A 15,275-nucleotide genomic window follows, 5' to 3' on the forward strand; every position below is an offset into this window, starting at 1 on the left:
AATAACAAAAAATTGACCTCATACATAATGAAATAGGTAGCTTTATCATTTCATAAGAAAAAAATTAGAGAAAATATATTAATTCATGAAAACTTGGCTTATTAGGCAAATCGGGCCTTGCATAGTAGGCTGAGAAGTGCGTTCTGGCTACTAGGTACGACATATATATATATATATATATTGCATAGCTTAACTTACAAATCTTGGCCGTTACACAATAGCCAAAATTATTTGTAGTAACAGGCGGTGCTATATGGCCTTCTGGACTTAGATTTTTTTATAATTAATTATTTATTCCCCTTATTTTACCTCCACTGTTTCTTATCCTGTGAGTAAAAGCGAAGTGTCAGGGTTTGTCAATCTTGATCTATCTTCGTACTGGATATATATATAATTATATAATTAATTATTTATTCCCCTTATTTTACCTCCACTGTTTCTTATCCTGTGAGTAAAAGCAAAGTGTCAGGGTTTGTCAATCTTGATCTATCTTCGTACTGGATATATATATAATTATATAATTAATTATTTATTCCCCTTATTTTACCTCCACTGTTTCTTATCCTGTGAGTAAAAGCAAAGTGTCAGGGTTTGTCAATCTTGATCTAGCTTTGTACTGTATTATGATTAAGGTACACATAAAACACAAATTATACTTCAAAATTATTTAATTTAAAATTGTGTGCAGTATTGTATAGGTATTTTAAGCATTTTAGTGTAAATCAAACACTTGTAGGAAAAGATAAAATTAACTGCATAGAGTATTTTCTTGCACATTGTTCTGCTGATAAAGCATGACTAGAACCTACAGCAATATACAGTAATAATACATCAGGCAAGTCTTAAGTTAAAAATACTGCTGCTGCATACTGTATTGTTCTGTGTTGCTAATACATTTGCAATATACTTTGGATGATTTTGAACAAATTTGCATTAGGCATCCAAGAGCAAGTCACAGGATTTTGTTAAACAAGCCACATTTCTTAGGAAGATACAGTAATGTCTACACATGCACATTTATAAGAATATAGTATTTTTAAAAGAATAATGCATAGTAATACATTTGTGAGAGCAGTGGATGTATGGCAGTGTGGGTCAAGTTATATCAAGCAATGCAACTGAGACAACCAAATTATTCTTGTAGTTTTCCCTTTCCCTGTTCTACATAGTCAAGTACCAGTTTGCTCAACTGGGTTCTCAATCCAAATGAATATCCTTCTTGCAAAGAACAGAAATGGTTACATCGTCCACTTTGAGTCATGGTTTTCTCACCACATTCAATATTTTGATAAACTAATTTCAGACTTGGCTCTGCCGCGCGTAAAACATGGAGGTTGGAGGCACGAAGAAACAATCCGTAGATACCATAATCATACTCTTCTGGGTGGTCTCGCTTGAGATCCTTCTCATTTCTTATGAGAGGAATAGTTTCAGCTACTGACTTTCTTGCTGGAAGGAAATGAATTGAGTAGTAAATTTAATAATTAATATATTTTATAATATAAAAGGAAAGTTATAGTGACATGGAGTTGGCGCAAGTAATTAAAATAACTAACAAAATTAACTCGCGTATAATTGACCATATACTGTACTTCAAATTGACCTTACATTTTTACGAATCTTAAATAATAATAATAATAATATTTCAAATTACTATACCCTCCATCACATTTTAGGAAAAACAAAAGTCTATGCTAGGCTCCACTTACCTGCCATATAATCACCAACATAGAAACTAATATGGCCAAAATCGTAATTGTCAAAGTGACCAATGTTTCTGTTGACCTCCAGCTTGCGATATGCTTCCTGATCAGGCACAGTCTCAGGATGGTATTGCGTAAATGGTATTGCTGAGAACACCTGAGGATGTTACCAGTGTTATATTCATTTGTTGACAAATCTCCAATTACAAAGCTAACCTGTATATGCATAATATCCCATATGTACCGGTTCAGAGTACAGAAAACCTGTCTCACTAACAAACGTTCATCATAGAATGACAGAGACTGAGAAGGAAAGAGTCGTGTGGCAGACATATTCCAAAATTGGCAAAAGGGGTTTGATGTGGTGAATCTGAAATATGTAAATCTGGATGGTGCATCTGGGAGGTAATTGAGGACTAAAGCAGAATGTCAAAGAAACAAGATGTCGGGATGGTAGAATGCAATGACAGGAATACTGAAAGAATCGTTTCTTGGAAAAATGTCAGTCGTTTAAATACTAGTAAATGAACATCCTACTTAAAGAGAAATATTCTTTCATACTGATGCCTTCGACCTATGAAGGTAATGAAAAGAATCGAAATAGAAGCAGCTTGCAAAATGTAGCAAGAGGACTTTGACAATTTGAAATAATAATGTCTGGCAAGTAGTTGCAGTAATTCAACCATATCTTGAATTTCTCAAATATTACACACTAAAAGTATCTAAAACAGCACACAATTGAAAATACAACATTATGTTCCTCACTGCATTACTCACTTATCTATCCCTATCTCACTACCCATCATTACTCAATAAGGTCCCAGGTTCAATCCCTGCAGTAGGACGGAAGCATTTGGGCACCTTTTCCTTTCACCCAATGCCTCTCTTTGCCTAGCAGTAAATATAGGTACAGTACCTAGGCATTTGACAACTGTTGTGGATTTCATCTTGGGAAAGATTAAGAAGAAGAGAGTGGACCAAACTCCTACAAGTCAAGTCTGGCCTAGGGCCGGGCTTGGGGAGTAGAAGGACTCCCAGAACCCCATCAAGCAGGTATCTAGCACGTATTAGTTATTGCCTTATGGAAAACCATAATAAAATCTTTCCTCGTACAATAAACAGTATTATTGTTCAAATGTATAAGCAGGCTAAAAACAAATCTTTCAATCTCTTGTGCTCTTTATATTTACAAAATCCTATACTGCACTGCTAACTTAGGCTTAAAACTCTTCCTTGAAAGATGCAGTGGAATACATAAACATCACATAGGATATAAGTACAGTATTGTATTTCTTTGGCAATTCTAAAGTGCAACTCAATCTATGCAAATTTGTCATGCAAATAAAGGTATGTAAAAGATAGAATTTCCTCCTTAATGAAATACAGAATTTCATAATATTTACGTTTATCACATGTAATGTTAAAAAATTCCTAACTGCCTACTGCATACTCAGTACCAATCCCTCAATACATATCTCTAATTGCTTTCCCTTCTTATTCCAACTGTTACTCTCCTTATCATTCCATAATTATACAGTATTAAATTACATTTGCCTTGATCCATCATAAAGAGAGCTATGGTGATTATGTCTCATCTTCCCTAAAATCTTTACCATATGAAGTTTTGAAGTGTCCGATGATTTTAACATACATTAGCCTCTAATTCAATATATTCAATCTATCTACTACTATGTTTGCAAAATATATTGTGGACTTCAAAAATCTGTTACAGTTGGTAAGTGATGAGTCTGTCACCTTTGTTTCTTCTACTTGTTTTGGCATATTTAATACCTGCAGACTCTCCATATAGATTGTGTAATTTAGGTTCGGGAGCCATTTATTAGCATGTCTTTATGCTTTTTCTAGTGTGTTGATATGTTTATCGAGATATGGGCACCAAACAACTAGTGCATATTCTAATTTTGATCTTGCATATGTTGTGAATAGTATTTAATGCATTTCTCTAGCCATGGATTAAGAGGTGATTCTGAGATTGGCCAGAGTAGTGTAGGCTCCTCTTACTAGGCCCTTGACATGGTCCTCTGGTATACTATCTAGGACCACGCCTGAATTTCTTGCCTTTCCCTGAGTTCTTTGGCATCTTTTCACATACTGCAATTTGTAGGTTAAAAAAGATACAAAATAGGTGAAAAAGACACAAAACTTGGGATAGGACAGTAAATTGTGTGTGATTGCACTGAATGAATTAATTAAATAATCTGGATGTGTGTGTCAGTCAATCATGTGCATTTACAAAACATTGTAATTTATAGATTTCATTTCTCTGATTAAAACCAATTCTACAATAAATTTCTTTATCACTTTGAACTTGATTATTAGGCTAATCTTCAAGGATCTTTGTGAAAGCTTACCTGCCAATTTAAGATAGTGTTCATCCTGACACGATTCAAAAATTCATTGCTAATGTGAGAAGAATGTCTTGTCACGAGAAGTAAGGTGTCATCTTGTAACTTTTTCACCACCAAGTCAACTATAGCAAATTCAGAGGGCCGCTGGCCAAGGGTGTGGACTGGGAGCCAGCCAACTTTGGATCCAGCATCATGATGTTCTCTGGTGTACTTTAGTGCCAAGTCTTTCAAGGGCTGAAAAATATTGAGAAGATATACATGCAAGTAAAACTTATTCACCAATAAACTTCTAAACCTCAATAGCATAGGTTGGGTTACTAAGGAAATTAAATAAAGTCTGCATACTGGTATTGTTAATTAGCAATGTTAAATGTCAGTGATCCTTATAGGTTTTCAATAACAGTATTTTATTTTTTCATGTGCACCTGGATGTAGGAATTATAAATATGTGTGCAGTTGAGGGGTCAAAAACAACATAAGATATTTGATGATTCCAAACATGAACAATAATAACAGGGATCAATAAGAAAAGGAATGATTTTCAAGTGCCCATTAAGAATAGGAATTACATATAGTGAGCCTACTGAGAACAGGAACGTGATTAGTATGAGATAAATAAAAACATTAATTGTAATACAGTACAGTAATTATATAAGTTACATGTTCTTGTCTTATTTAAGAAAGCTACACTACGATACTGTACAGAACTTTATTTTATCTTTAATTATTATTAATATATGATTAATTTCACTTTGCAATGGTCTTAACTGAACATTTGTATTGATTACCTTGAATACATCTGCATCAGTAGAAGAGATTCCAGGGTGATAGAGCAGAACGAGGAGGAGGAATGTGTGCTCACCATTCACCATACATTCAACCTCATATCTGATACACAATTTGTAATATTACAAATTTTAGTACTGTACTATATGCTGTGTCAAAAGAAATATTATTCTTAACAAATTATTGAAAATGTATACAGTATTGTATTACAAATTATTGAATATTTTCAGTATTTGTATTAATTAAAAAAGATTGTACATGAAATTTATAGTGCTGCATACAATATGGCAAAAATTTTATCCATTTATCTATACAGTGTATTACGTGACAGTTTCTATTTATTAATGTGACAGCAATTACACTACTATTACAAAACTTGTGATAGTGCTTTTAATACAAACCAATTGATATATAATCTAAGGCAACACTCCACTCTTGCATATGACAAGAATTATATTACTCCTTATGAGTTGTCAAAAATCAAAACATTGAATATAATGTAATGCTTTTTTCTGGTGGACCATTCAGTAGCACCCCAAACTAGAGTACTGGGGCTCACAAGCTTTAAGGAATTATACCAGGCCTGCAAGACCCACATGAGCTTAATAGAAGCCAGGACCAGAATCTGGCTCATTCTTCATGATGAGTGGAGTTTGGGGACCAAAAACAACCCAAAACCAAGAAAAATACAAAAGAACATATAAACCCATCAAAAAACCACCTGCTTAAAATAGAATTAGTAACTCAGGAAAACAAGGCAAACAATCATTGCTGGCAGCTCAGGTCACCCAAGGTCCCCACTAGCCAGACACCTTATTCACTTGCCTGGTGCAGCCAGGACTACACCCCTCTGCTAAGCCCACATTCAACTTCATACTTTCAAATAGGCGGTGATGGCCATTCTTGGAACAATTTGCTCCATGTGGGGCCATTTTTGTTCCATTTCCTGCTTCACATTTGTTTTGTGCCACCTATCTGTATTTTCATTTTCTGCAGCTGTGTGCAATGGTTTAACTGGCTTAACTGGCCTTGGTAACTGGCTTGCCCAGCTATCTTCTCTACAGAGTTTGGGTTTCCTTCTCTGAGTTGACTACTCTGGAGTCCTCTTGCATCTAGGTAGTGTATGGGGTCTACTTCCCATGGTGAGGCTTGGTCACAGGGAGTGATAATAGCCATTTGTGTGGCTATCACACCTGGCTCTGTTTCCTGTCCTGGTCACTGAATACTAAGGAGACCCCTTTCAGTATAAAAACAAAGAATTATCTGCCAGGTAGGAATTGAGGAACAATATTGCCACACCCAGAAAAAGAGCAGAGGAATTGAATTCAGACAGATTAGGGATAATTTCAGATGCCCAGTCTCTCCCTAAGCAACAGGAAGTTCCATAGAGCCTGAAGAAGAGTGAGAGTTGCATGGTAAGCCCCTTCTGCGCCACAAAGAACCACACCTGAGCTGGACCAGAGGAAACCTCATAATCTGGGGTAGAGATAACACAACTCCCACATTCCATTCCCATGCTCATCTGTTGCAGCTTTGGGCTTCAGCTATTGCACTTCTCTAAGACCTTAGATATCTTGTTGCTCGAAACGCTATGCATTTTTGTGGCTTTAGGTATTGTATGTACTAGCTCTATCTATAAATCTAACATTATGTTTGTAACTCTTCATCTATGTTCTTTTACCTGAATACAAAATTTGAATTTGAATATAAGTGCATGAACAGAACTTGGAATTTTTCCCATGCACAGAACTAGGAATGTCCTTCATGCATAGAACAAGGAATGTTCCCTATTCACAGAACTAAGAATATTCCCATGCATAAAACTGTGAATGAAATATGCTTCTCACTCTTATGTGTCTTCAAAGTTATTGATAGATACAAACTAACTTATTAAGTTTATAAAGTAGTTTAAAGACAAAAAACACATTTACAGTATGTAGAGTTTTCATCCTTACCGCTTAACAAATTCAACTGCTTCTACCATCTCTGCTTGAGTAATGGCAAGCACCAAGGTGATGCGATTATTCTCTGTGACATATGGCATGGGTATAATTTCAGGTTCAGTGAGAGACCTAGTTGCTTCAACTCTGTAAAATAAAAATACATGGAATGATGCATATGTGCTATTACAACTAAAACACCTACTGTATGTAAATTTATACAGTATGTATGGTAAGAGGAAAGGTAAATATGTACAAAAGATTTTTTCTCTTTTGAATAATACAGAATACCATCTATGGAGATAATCCCCTATACTCACTTTCTTGTAACCGTCTGACCAGATGTATTATCACGGAAGATCAAAGACAAAATATAGTCCACACCTCGTGTGGGATCCAAACGTCGATGGCCATATTCTATACCTCGATATTCTAAATTGCCATTGGTTTTTGTATGCATGTGAGCTACACTTGCATTAACAACACTCTGCAAATATAACATATGCAAAAATCAACTTAAAAAAAGAATGACAAAGACAGAGAGAGGGAAGCTTACATTGATCAGTAACAATACACTTTAATTTCACTGAAAATATTTTGGAAAAATAAGAAATTATATTTTTACAAAACCATAAGTAATATCTACTAGAGAAACCAACTCTAAAATAAGACAAAATGCTAATAAATACGCTTTTTATATTACAGTGTGAAAGTTTATCTAAAAGTGAAAACATTTATGGCTTTCTTACCATAATATCTAATAAATCTGCACCAATAATTGGCTTTGTATTTTGGAAATCGTCAGGTAGAAATATATGTGTTGCATTGAATGTTTCCCATCGAATAACATCAAATCTGCAAACAAAAAGACATTATCTCTAGTTAATTCTATGCAGGTGTTGGCTTACATCTCAAGTACTGTATGTAGAATATGTAGAATAACAAAACTGACAAAGATGATAACTGATTTAACATTTTGTACAGTCACTAGCTTTCCTAGTCAAACTTTATCACCTTTTATTTTCATATTTAGTCTACAAACTTAATTTGTGTAAAATTAAAGAGATTTAAGTTTGTGTTTTTGAATAAGCCATTTCCTTGCTTCCTGAGGTAAGATTTAACTTAATTGGAACTATAACATGCAGTTGGACATAGAGGCACTCTAGTGCTGGAAACACAGGGAACTTTTCAAGTGGTCCCTGCAGGGTGATAAAGGCACATCCAGAAGGCTTGGCAAAGCAGTTAGCAAAAAGTATATACAATATGCTCCTTAGCAGACACATTTCACTTTGCCTTCAGATGCAAATAACTTTTCCTCAAAAAACGGTTGGGGTGATGTAGCTAAAGGCTGCATGCCCTACTGTAACTTGTCACTGACAGGCTGCATCACGACTATTTACACAGTTGTAACACTGACACTGCATCTATGTGCCATTCATATTCATAAACTAAATGAAAGTGAGCTTTCAAGATCAGTACTAGCAGAATTCTATAAGAGTGATAGATTTGTTGTTTTTGCCTAAGTTTATTCAAGAATTAAATGCAGCAAAACAACAAACAATGAATGAATTAATGAGTTACTCTAAACAGCTGACCGAGATATTTATTTTGTCATGCCTGAGCTGGCAAAGTCCCTAAGAACTGCTTGAAATGGGACTATGGGGCACAGGACATATAAAAAACTATACACAATATGAAAATAAAGTTTCCTATTTTCATAGAATAGGAGACCACAACCTGGAGTAAAATAGAACATTTTATTATATGAAACACTCCTTGCTGAGTGATAACTCGGCCTCTCTCCAAGATGAGGCCATGATCCATTCAGATTGCATGCATAGTTGTTTTCAATCTCTTATTTTAATAGTTCGGAACTTCTCCAAACCATTTTTATGAGATTTGATATGTCTTGTTGCCCCCCTTTCACTGACTTTTGGGTGGTTTATCTTATTGTTGATCTCTGATCCATATAAGCCCTCTGCCTTACATATGGGACCAAGGGAAAATTTAAAGGACCTTTGTTCCCAGTAGGCAATGATACTCTCACATACCTTGTATTGGCCAATCTAACCATTAATTGCCAGTGCATAAGCTCAGGGAAGGAAGCTACTGAGAGGACTCCCAGAAGAAAAATCAAAGGGATTTACTGATGGTTCCATTTATAAACACCTGTGACTGAAATGTAAGCTCAGGGAATTTACTGTAGCAGATTGTATGTACAGGACACCAAATCCATGAAAAATGTGGTTGAAATGCAAGCTCAGGTGTGGTTGTCATAAAGAATCACTAATGGAATTTCATAAGGAAATACTAGACCATCTATTTCTTACTGTTTAAAATGTATAAATGCCAACCAATGGTGGTACCACTTACAGAGGACATACGGCTGCAATATAGCCCCAGGTGAGAATTTAATTTACAATGCAGTATGACTAATGAAAATTTCTAAATAAAATAAGTATTTGTTGTCAAATGAGTACACAGTAAGTGGTTCTTCATATACTGTATACCCAATTCTCAGTCCCAGCAAGGTATCACTGCAAGTAAATTTCAGAAGTGCAGTATCTAACAATTCATGATTTATTATCTGAAAAAAATTTGGCACAAACCAGACAAATTAAACGTACAGAGAATCTGATATAGGCAACATTCCACATCTTCTTTCTTTTATTTGTGACTTAGATATAATGAACAATAATTCTATAAAGGCTACTATGCTTTAAAAATCTAATTCTGTGGAAATGTATCTCACTTATAAACACTTCATTAAACTGCATTTAAAGTACAATATACCCAAAACACTTTTAATTTTATAGAACTAGCAACCCAGGTTAGTACAGTACATATGAATGGGACACATACCCCTTACGAGGAACAACAAGCAAATATACTTGTTAATCACCTTGTCAGAGGGTAATGTACTGGTGCTGTTCCAACGGGCCATGTATCTTCTCTCTTTATTATTGGTGAAAATGGTTTGGCATATTGTATTTCTCTTCTAAACTCCTGAATGCTGCTGTTAACACGTCGCACGTCATCCTGGCAAGTAAAAACATTCTTATATTTTTGTGTACTGTAATTCATTATTTTATATTCAGGGGAAATTAATTATTGTCCCTTTATTTGTCAAGTTTTTTCTTGCATTATGTAAGTCAATTTTAGCTTGTGTACTGTTAGATTTGAGTTTATTTTGGTGAGTTTTGATTTGCCAATCATATCTTACTTGAAGATAAAACATGTGAAGGGTATACACATCGTTGGCTTCTGGGACATTGGAGACTGTCACAGCTTCACGAACCAATGAACTACCACCTATTAACTGCAGGTGAGAAACAACTTCTGCATCTTCTCTTAGTCGGTAGGAGGTGTATTCCTGACCCTAAAGAGAAATACAAAAATCTGTAAACATCAGAGGTAATACAAATGCTGTCCTCCTGCTAATCACCTTACTCTATTAAAAGCTTCAGAGGGAGGAAAATGTGTCATATCACAATGCATAAAATATATACATTTATTCTCTTTTAAGTCTCTTAAAAAACAAACATGAAAGGTTCTTCTTTAACCTTCAAACTACACAGGCTATTTTTATGCATTGATTGTCATGTGCAACAAAAATTTTCTGAATTTTGTTTTTTCTTTTACATTGTTAATTAGCATCTAGGATGAAAATCCAAGTTAAAAAAGTCTGCCTATCATGGTTTAGCTGTAGTAGCTCAAAGAAATTGTGTCTTTTCAGTAGTAATGAGGCAAGGTGCCACACTAGAATAACTCAGTCTATTTATTTTCAAATGTAACAATGGCTTAACAAGTATTGATTTAATGTTCAGCATACAAAAAACATATAAAAATAGTACCTGCAAATTAGACACACATGGTTTGTCAGTTGCATGAAGGATGCACCGGCCAAGATTATCCGTGTCAGCTTCAGAGTAAGTGTTGCGAGTACACCAACTCAACTTTGCACCCACGGCTTGTAGCACAGAATGGCTGAGAATGATACCAGCATCTGAAATATAGTAAAATTATAACAAAAATTAGTTAAAGCAAGTTTTAATTTAAAATCATGTAGAACAAAGAAAATATTGGCACAGTACTGTAAATATAAATAAAAATTATATGATAATTATTATGCAATGCAAAATATAATTAATTAACTTGAATAGGATGCATTCCAATCAATAACCAAATTTTTATTACATAAAACATGTTAAATAATGTACAATGCCATTATAGTAAGATAAACAGAACAAGTTACAAATTGATATTTAATTTGGAGCATATGTTTTGACCTCAGTAGCAGTATAGATACTAAATATAGTTACTGCCTTATTAAATGACCTTATTAAATTAAATTAAGTGAAGGTCACTCGTTGGCCTTGGGGGGACCTTGAGAAGAAATATGGGAAATCATTACCCGATTTTCACTTTCAGAGGTTTGGAGGAATCACTTTGGAGTAAAAAGGATGACGGGGAAGAGTGCACGCATAGTGTTTCGGGCTGCAAATAGAAAATTAACTGCAAAAACCAGCTGTTGTTTTCAGCTTATAAATCAACGTACTGTATTTATAATAGAGGATTATTGTACTTGACCAAAACTTACCAATAGAACAATAGAGTGACTCAGGATTATCCATCAGCATCCCCATATGAACATTTTTACTGATGCTGATCCTCTGTACCATCCTGTACAACTTTCTCCCATGAATGTACGTACGGTCCGAGACCACAAAAAAGTAATCAAATTCATTTAAATAGTTTTCATGCAAATAAGAAAGCACTCTGAAAACTTTAATGAGTGGCTTTTCATCTTTGAAACCCACAATTGGTATATTTAAACCCAATTTTTTGGAGCCAATGCCATCTATGAAAAAGATGACTTTGTCTACATGATGGTTCAATGTTTTATTTAGAGCAATTCCAAACGAGCCAATGCTATCTTTTGTAGATATAACTGCTACGAGGAGCTTATCGCGCATTCCTAGTTCTGTCGTATAGTATCGAGGCCTCAGCAACTTCTCAGACTTTGACGGCTTCAAAGCATCTTCCTTATTATAATTATCCAGTACGAGGCGAGGTTCATAATCTCTATCACTGGACATTCCATCACTCCGCAGGTCTCTCAGCTTCCCCAATCGTCCACCGCTAAACAGATCAGGTGACATGGATCTTGAGCAGCCATCATCTATGAACGGTGTCCGAATAAGGCTCAAGGCAATGCCAATGCACAGACCAATAATTACAGAAGAACTCTGCCGGCTGTGGACGAGGACAGATTTAAGCGAGGTACTCATCTTACGCTAATTTTCCAAAGCTGTGGCTTGCCTTGGTCAATACTGTACGTAAATAATGATATATATGTCACTTTATTCCTAATATATGTGTATTTTTCTGCTCTAAGAACTGTGAAAACTGTGAAGACAGGCGTAGCTTGGCCTGCTACGCCCTTTACAAAAAACTGGCCAAGTTAGCAATGGAAAGTAAACACCCGCATGTAAACAAACACCAAGTTACTTTCACCACAAGAATATAACGTACTACACACATATACTTTTTTAACGAGTGTCATGATCTTCCATACCTACATAAATACATTAACGTTAATATATCTGCAAGAGTTTATATAAATTTATAAGCTGATTTTTACAGTTGGTAGAAGTGTCTGTGAAAACAATGTATTTCTGGGGATGGGAACCACCATCGCGTCAAAGGCATAAATAAATTTAATAAATAAAATGTTTGTTGAATTTCTAGACAGAGCTAGTACATACTATGCCTAAAGTCATTAATAAGCACAGTGGTGCGGGCAACATGTGGGGAAAAACACTTAGACTAAAACTTAAAACTAATTGAGAATTAAATTCAATGTCTTTCTTTATTATGCACCCCATACCCATCCCGTGGGCGGTGGTGTAAAGGATTACAGAGGCATATGATCAGTTCAGGAACTGAACCTTCTAGTTCGTTTAGCTAAGCAAATAACAGTTTTTTGACGCTAGTTACAAAATTATTAATGTTATATATACATGTACACATTCTCGTACATGTACATATATAAATACACATACATTTGGTCATAAGTTTACAAAACGCTGTTCTTAAATGCAAACCATGCTCTGAAACTCTCCCTGGACAGATGTAATAGGACCCATTATCACCACACCAGAAATAAATATCTCTTTGATATCCCCAGGGTCAAACTTAATCTGTGTAAACACTCTATGCAAATTAAAGGACCTAGTCTATGGAACTCACTCCCTAGTGAATTGAAAAACTGTAAAACTTTTGCCTTATTTAAAAGCAAAAGCAAAAAGTACCTAACTTCATCTTCTTAGTTTCCTACACTGAGCTTTAAATTTGCTCTGTACCTAGTGTTACCCAATCTCCTAATTTTTATGTAATATCAAACAACCTTATCATTGTGTTCATTGCTGTCTTCTTTTATGTGCTAGCCATATGCTGTATTGTGACTACCAATTTTTGTCAACTACCATTCAAGCTGTCATTGCAATCAATCTTATATTGTTTCTGCTGTATTGTGCCTACCAATTTTTTGTCAACTACCATTCAAGCTGTCAATGCAATCAATCTTAGCTACCTATGTGCTTTAATATACTGTACCTACAATTTTCTCTCATCTTTTTTTTTTCATTTCATGTAATCTGTTATCATTTTTTTGTCTATAAATTTTGCAAGTATTTACCTCCTTAAAATTTTCTTAGATTAAGGACCTGCCCGAAACGCTGCGCGTGCTAGTGGCTTTACAAGACTGTAATTACCATATTTGTATCCTCACATTCCTTATGTACATTCTTGTATATGCATAAATAAATAAATAAATAAATAAATAAATAAATACATATTTAATCACCCACACAAATACACACATCAATAATCTTTGTGTCACAAGTGATCAACAAGAGGCTCACAACAGTCACTATACAAGGCACTTTACATCTATGGTGAGTCACACAGTTACTAGTCTTGCTGCACACCCACCCAACTGGGCGGCAGCTTTACAGTCAAAGCATAAATTGAATTGAAAAATGGGAACACAGATGATAATAATTACCTGATGGATGGAACAGCAGAAGTAATTTTAACTAAAAAAAAATCTTGAAGTTTATACATGGTGGATATCAGTAGTTAATCAAGTTGGTCAATAATCAATATTTTTGGGAAATAACAAGATATAGGTTGGCATTTAGGAGGTAATGAAGATTACATGGAATTTATTAGGTAGTACTTAGTTATTCTCTTAAACTGGTTAAGAGAGGTACAGCCGTTGACATGATTGAGAAGGTCATTCCATAGTCTTGGTACCATGATTTGTAGTGCATTTCTAGTTTGGTTAAGGCGCACTCTTGAAATATCAAATAGGTATTTGCTTCTGGTGTGGTGCCCATGGGTTCTGTTACAACCTTCTAGGAAGCGTTTAAGGTCAGGATTGGCATTACAGTTCAGAGTTTTATATATATAGAGTACACATGAGAGGATGTGCAGTGACTTAATATCAAACATATTCAAAGATTTAAGGGGGCCGAGTGTTGTCAGGGGCCAGAGTTTGTTATTGTTCTAATAGCAGATTTGTGTCGAGTAATTAGAGGACGTTGATGATTTTAGGTTAGAACACCAAGCACAAATACCATAAATGAGATAAGGATAGATGAGAGAGTAATAGAGCAGCAGGGCGGGGTACATAGTATCTGATTTTAGAAAGAATGCCAACTGTTTTAGAAACTGTTTTGCTATATTTAGATTATGGTCCTAGAAATTCAGCTTGTTATCAATGAGAACACAAAGGAATTTACCATCTAGTTTGTTACTAATTTGGATATTGTTAATTCTTAGATTAATTTGATCTGATGATTTATTATCAAACAAAATATAGACGGTTTTGTCAATGTTAAGGGTGAGTTTGTTAGCAGTTAGCCAAAGATGGACTTTATTTAGTTCAGTATTCACTGTGTCATTCAAAGTAAGATGGTTAGGACTGGAGAAAATGAAGGTTGTGTCATCAGCAAATAAGATTGGCTTGAGATGTTGAGAGGCATTTAGAAGGTCATTAATGTAGATGAGAAAGAGGAGAGGGCCAAGTATGCGGCCCTGTGGAACACCAATGTTGATGTTCAAGAGAGAACTGGATAAGCACCGCCAAAGGATACCTGATCAACCAGGCTGTGACTCATACGTCAGGCTGCGAACAGCCGCGTCCAACAGCCTGGTTGATCAGTCCAGCAACCAGGAGGCCTGGTCGACGACCGGGCCGCGGGGACGCAAAGCCCCGGAAGCACCTCAAGGTAACCTCAAGGTAAGGTATGGGTAGGGTGGGAGAAATGGAATTATTCACAGAAACATATTAGAGCCTGTCAGTAAAGTAAGACTGAAGGTATTGCAGGGAGTGACCTCTGACTCCACCTATATAATTCATATATATGGTAAAAGTACCGTATTAAATACGGGGTGTAACATAAAACTAT

At 35.3% G+C, this 15,275-nt stretch overlaps 1 protein-coding gene across 1 annotated transcript; it reads right to left on the bottom strand.

Annotated features, from left to right (window-relative positions):
- Positions 1–650: 650 nt before the first annotated feature.
- On the bottom strand, positions 651–12,318 carry Chpf (Chondroitin polymerizing factor). Its single transcript, XM_045725095.2, has 11 exons — positions 11,399–12,318; positions 10,653–10,804; positions 10,022–10,177; positions 9,701–9,837; positions 7,548–7,653; positions 7,119–7,285; positions 6,814–6,945; positions 4,861–4,960; positions 4,076–4,306; positions 1,710–1,860; positions 651–1,449 (listed from the first exon to the last, which is right to left on the bottom strand). The coding sequence occupies exons 1-11, from the start codon at positions 12,087–12,089 to the stop codon at positions 1,133–1,135; spliced, it is 2,340 nt and encodes a 779-aa protein (XP_045581051.1). The 5' UTR covers positions 12,090–12,318; the 3' UTR covers positions 651–1,132.
- Positions 12,319–15,275: the final 2,957 nt, after the last annotated feature.

This window comes from Procambarus clarkii, chromosome 70 (assembly GCF_040958095.1).
Source record: "Procambarus clarkii isolate CNS0578487 chromosome 70, FALCON_Pclarkii_2.0, whole genome shotgun sequence".
NCBI classification, from domain to species: domain Eukaryota; kingdom Metazoa; phylum Arthropoda; class Malacostraca; order Decapoda; family Cambaridae; genus Procambarus; species Procambarus clarkii.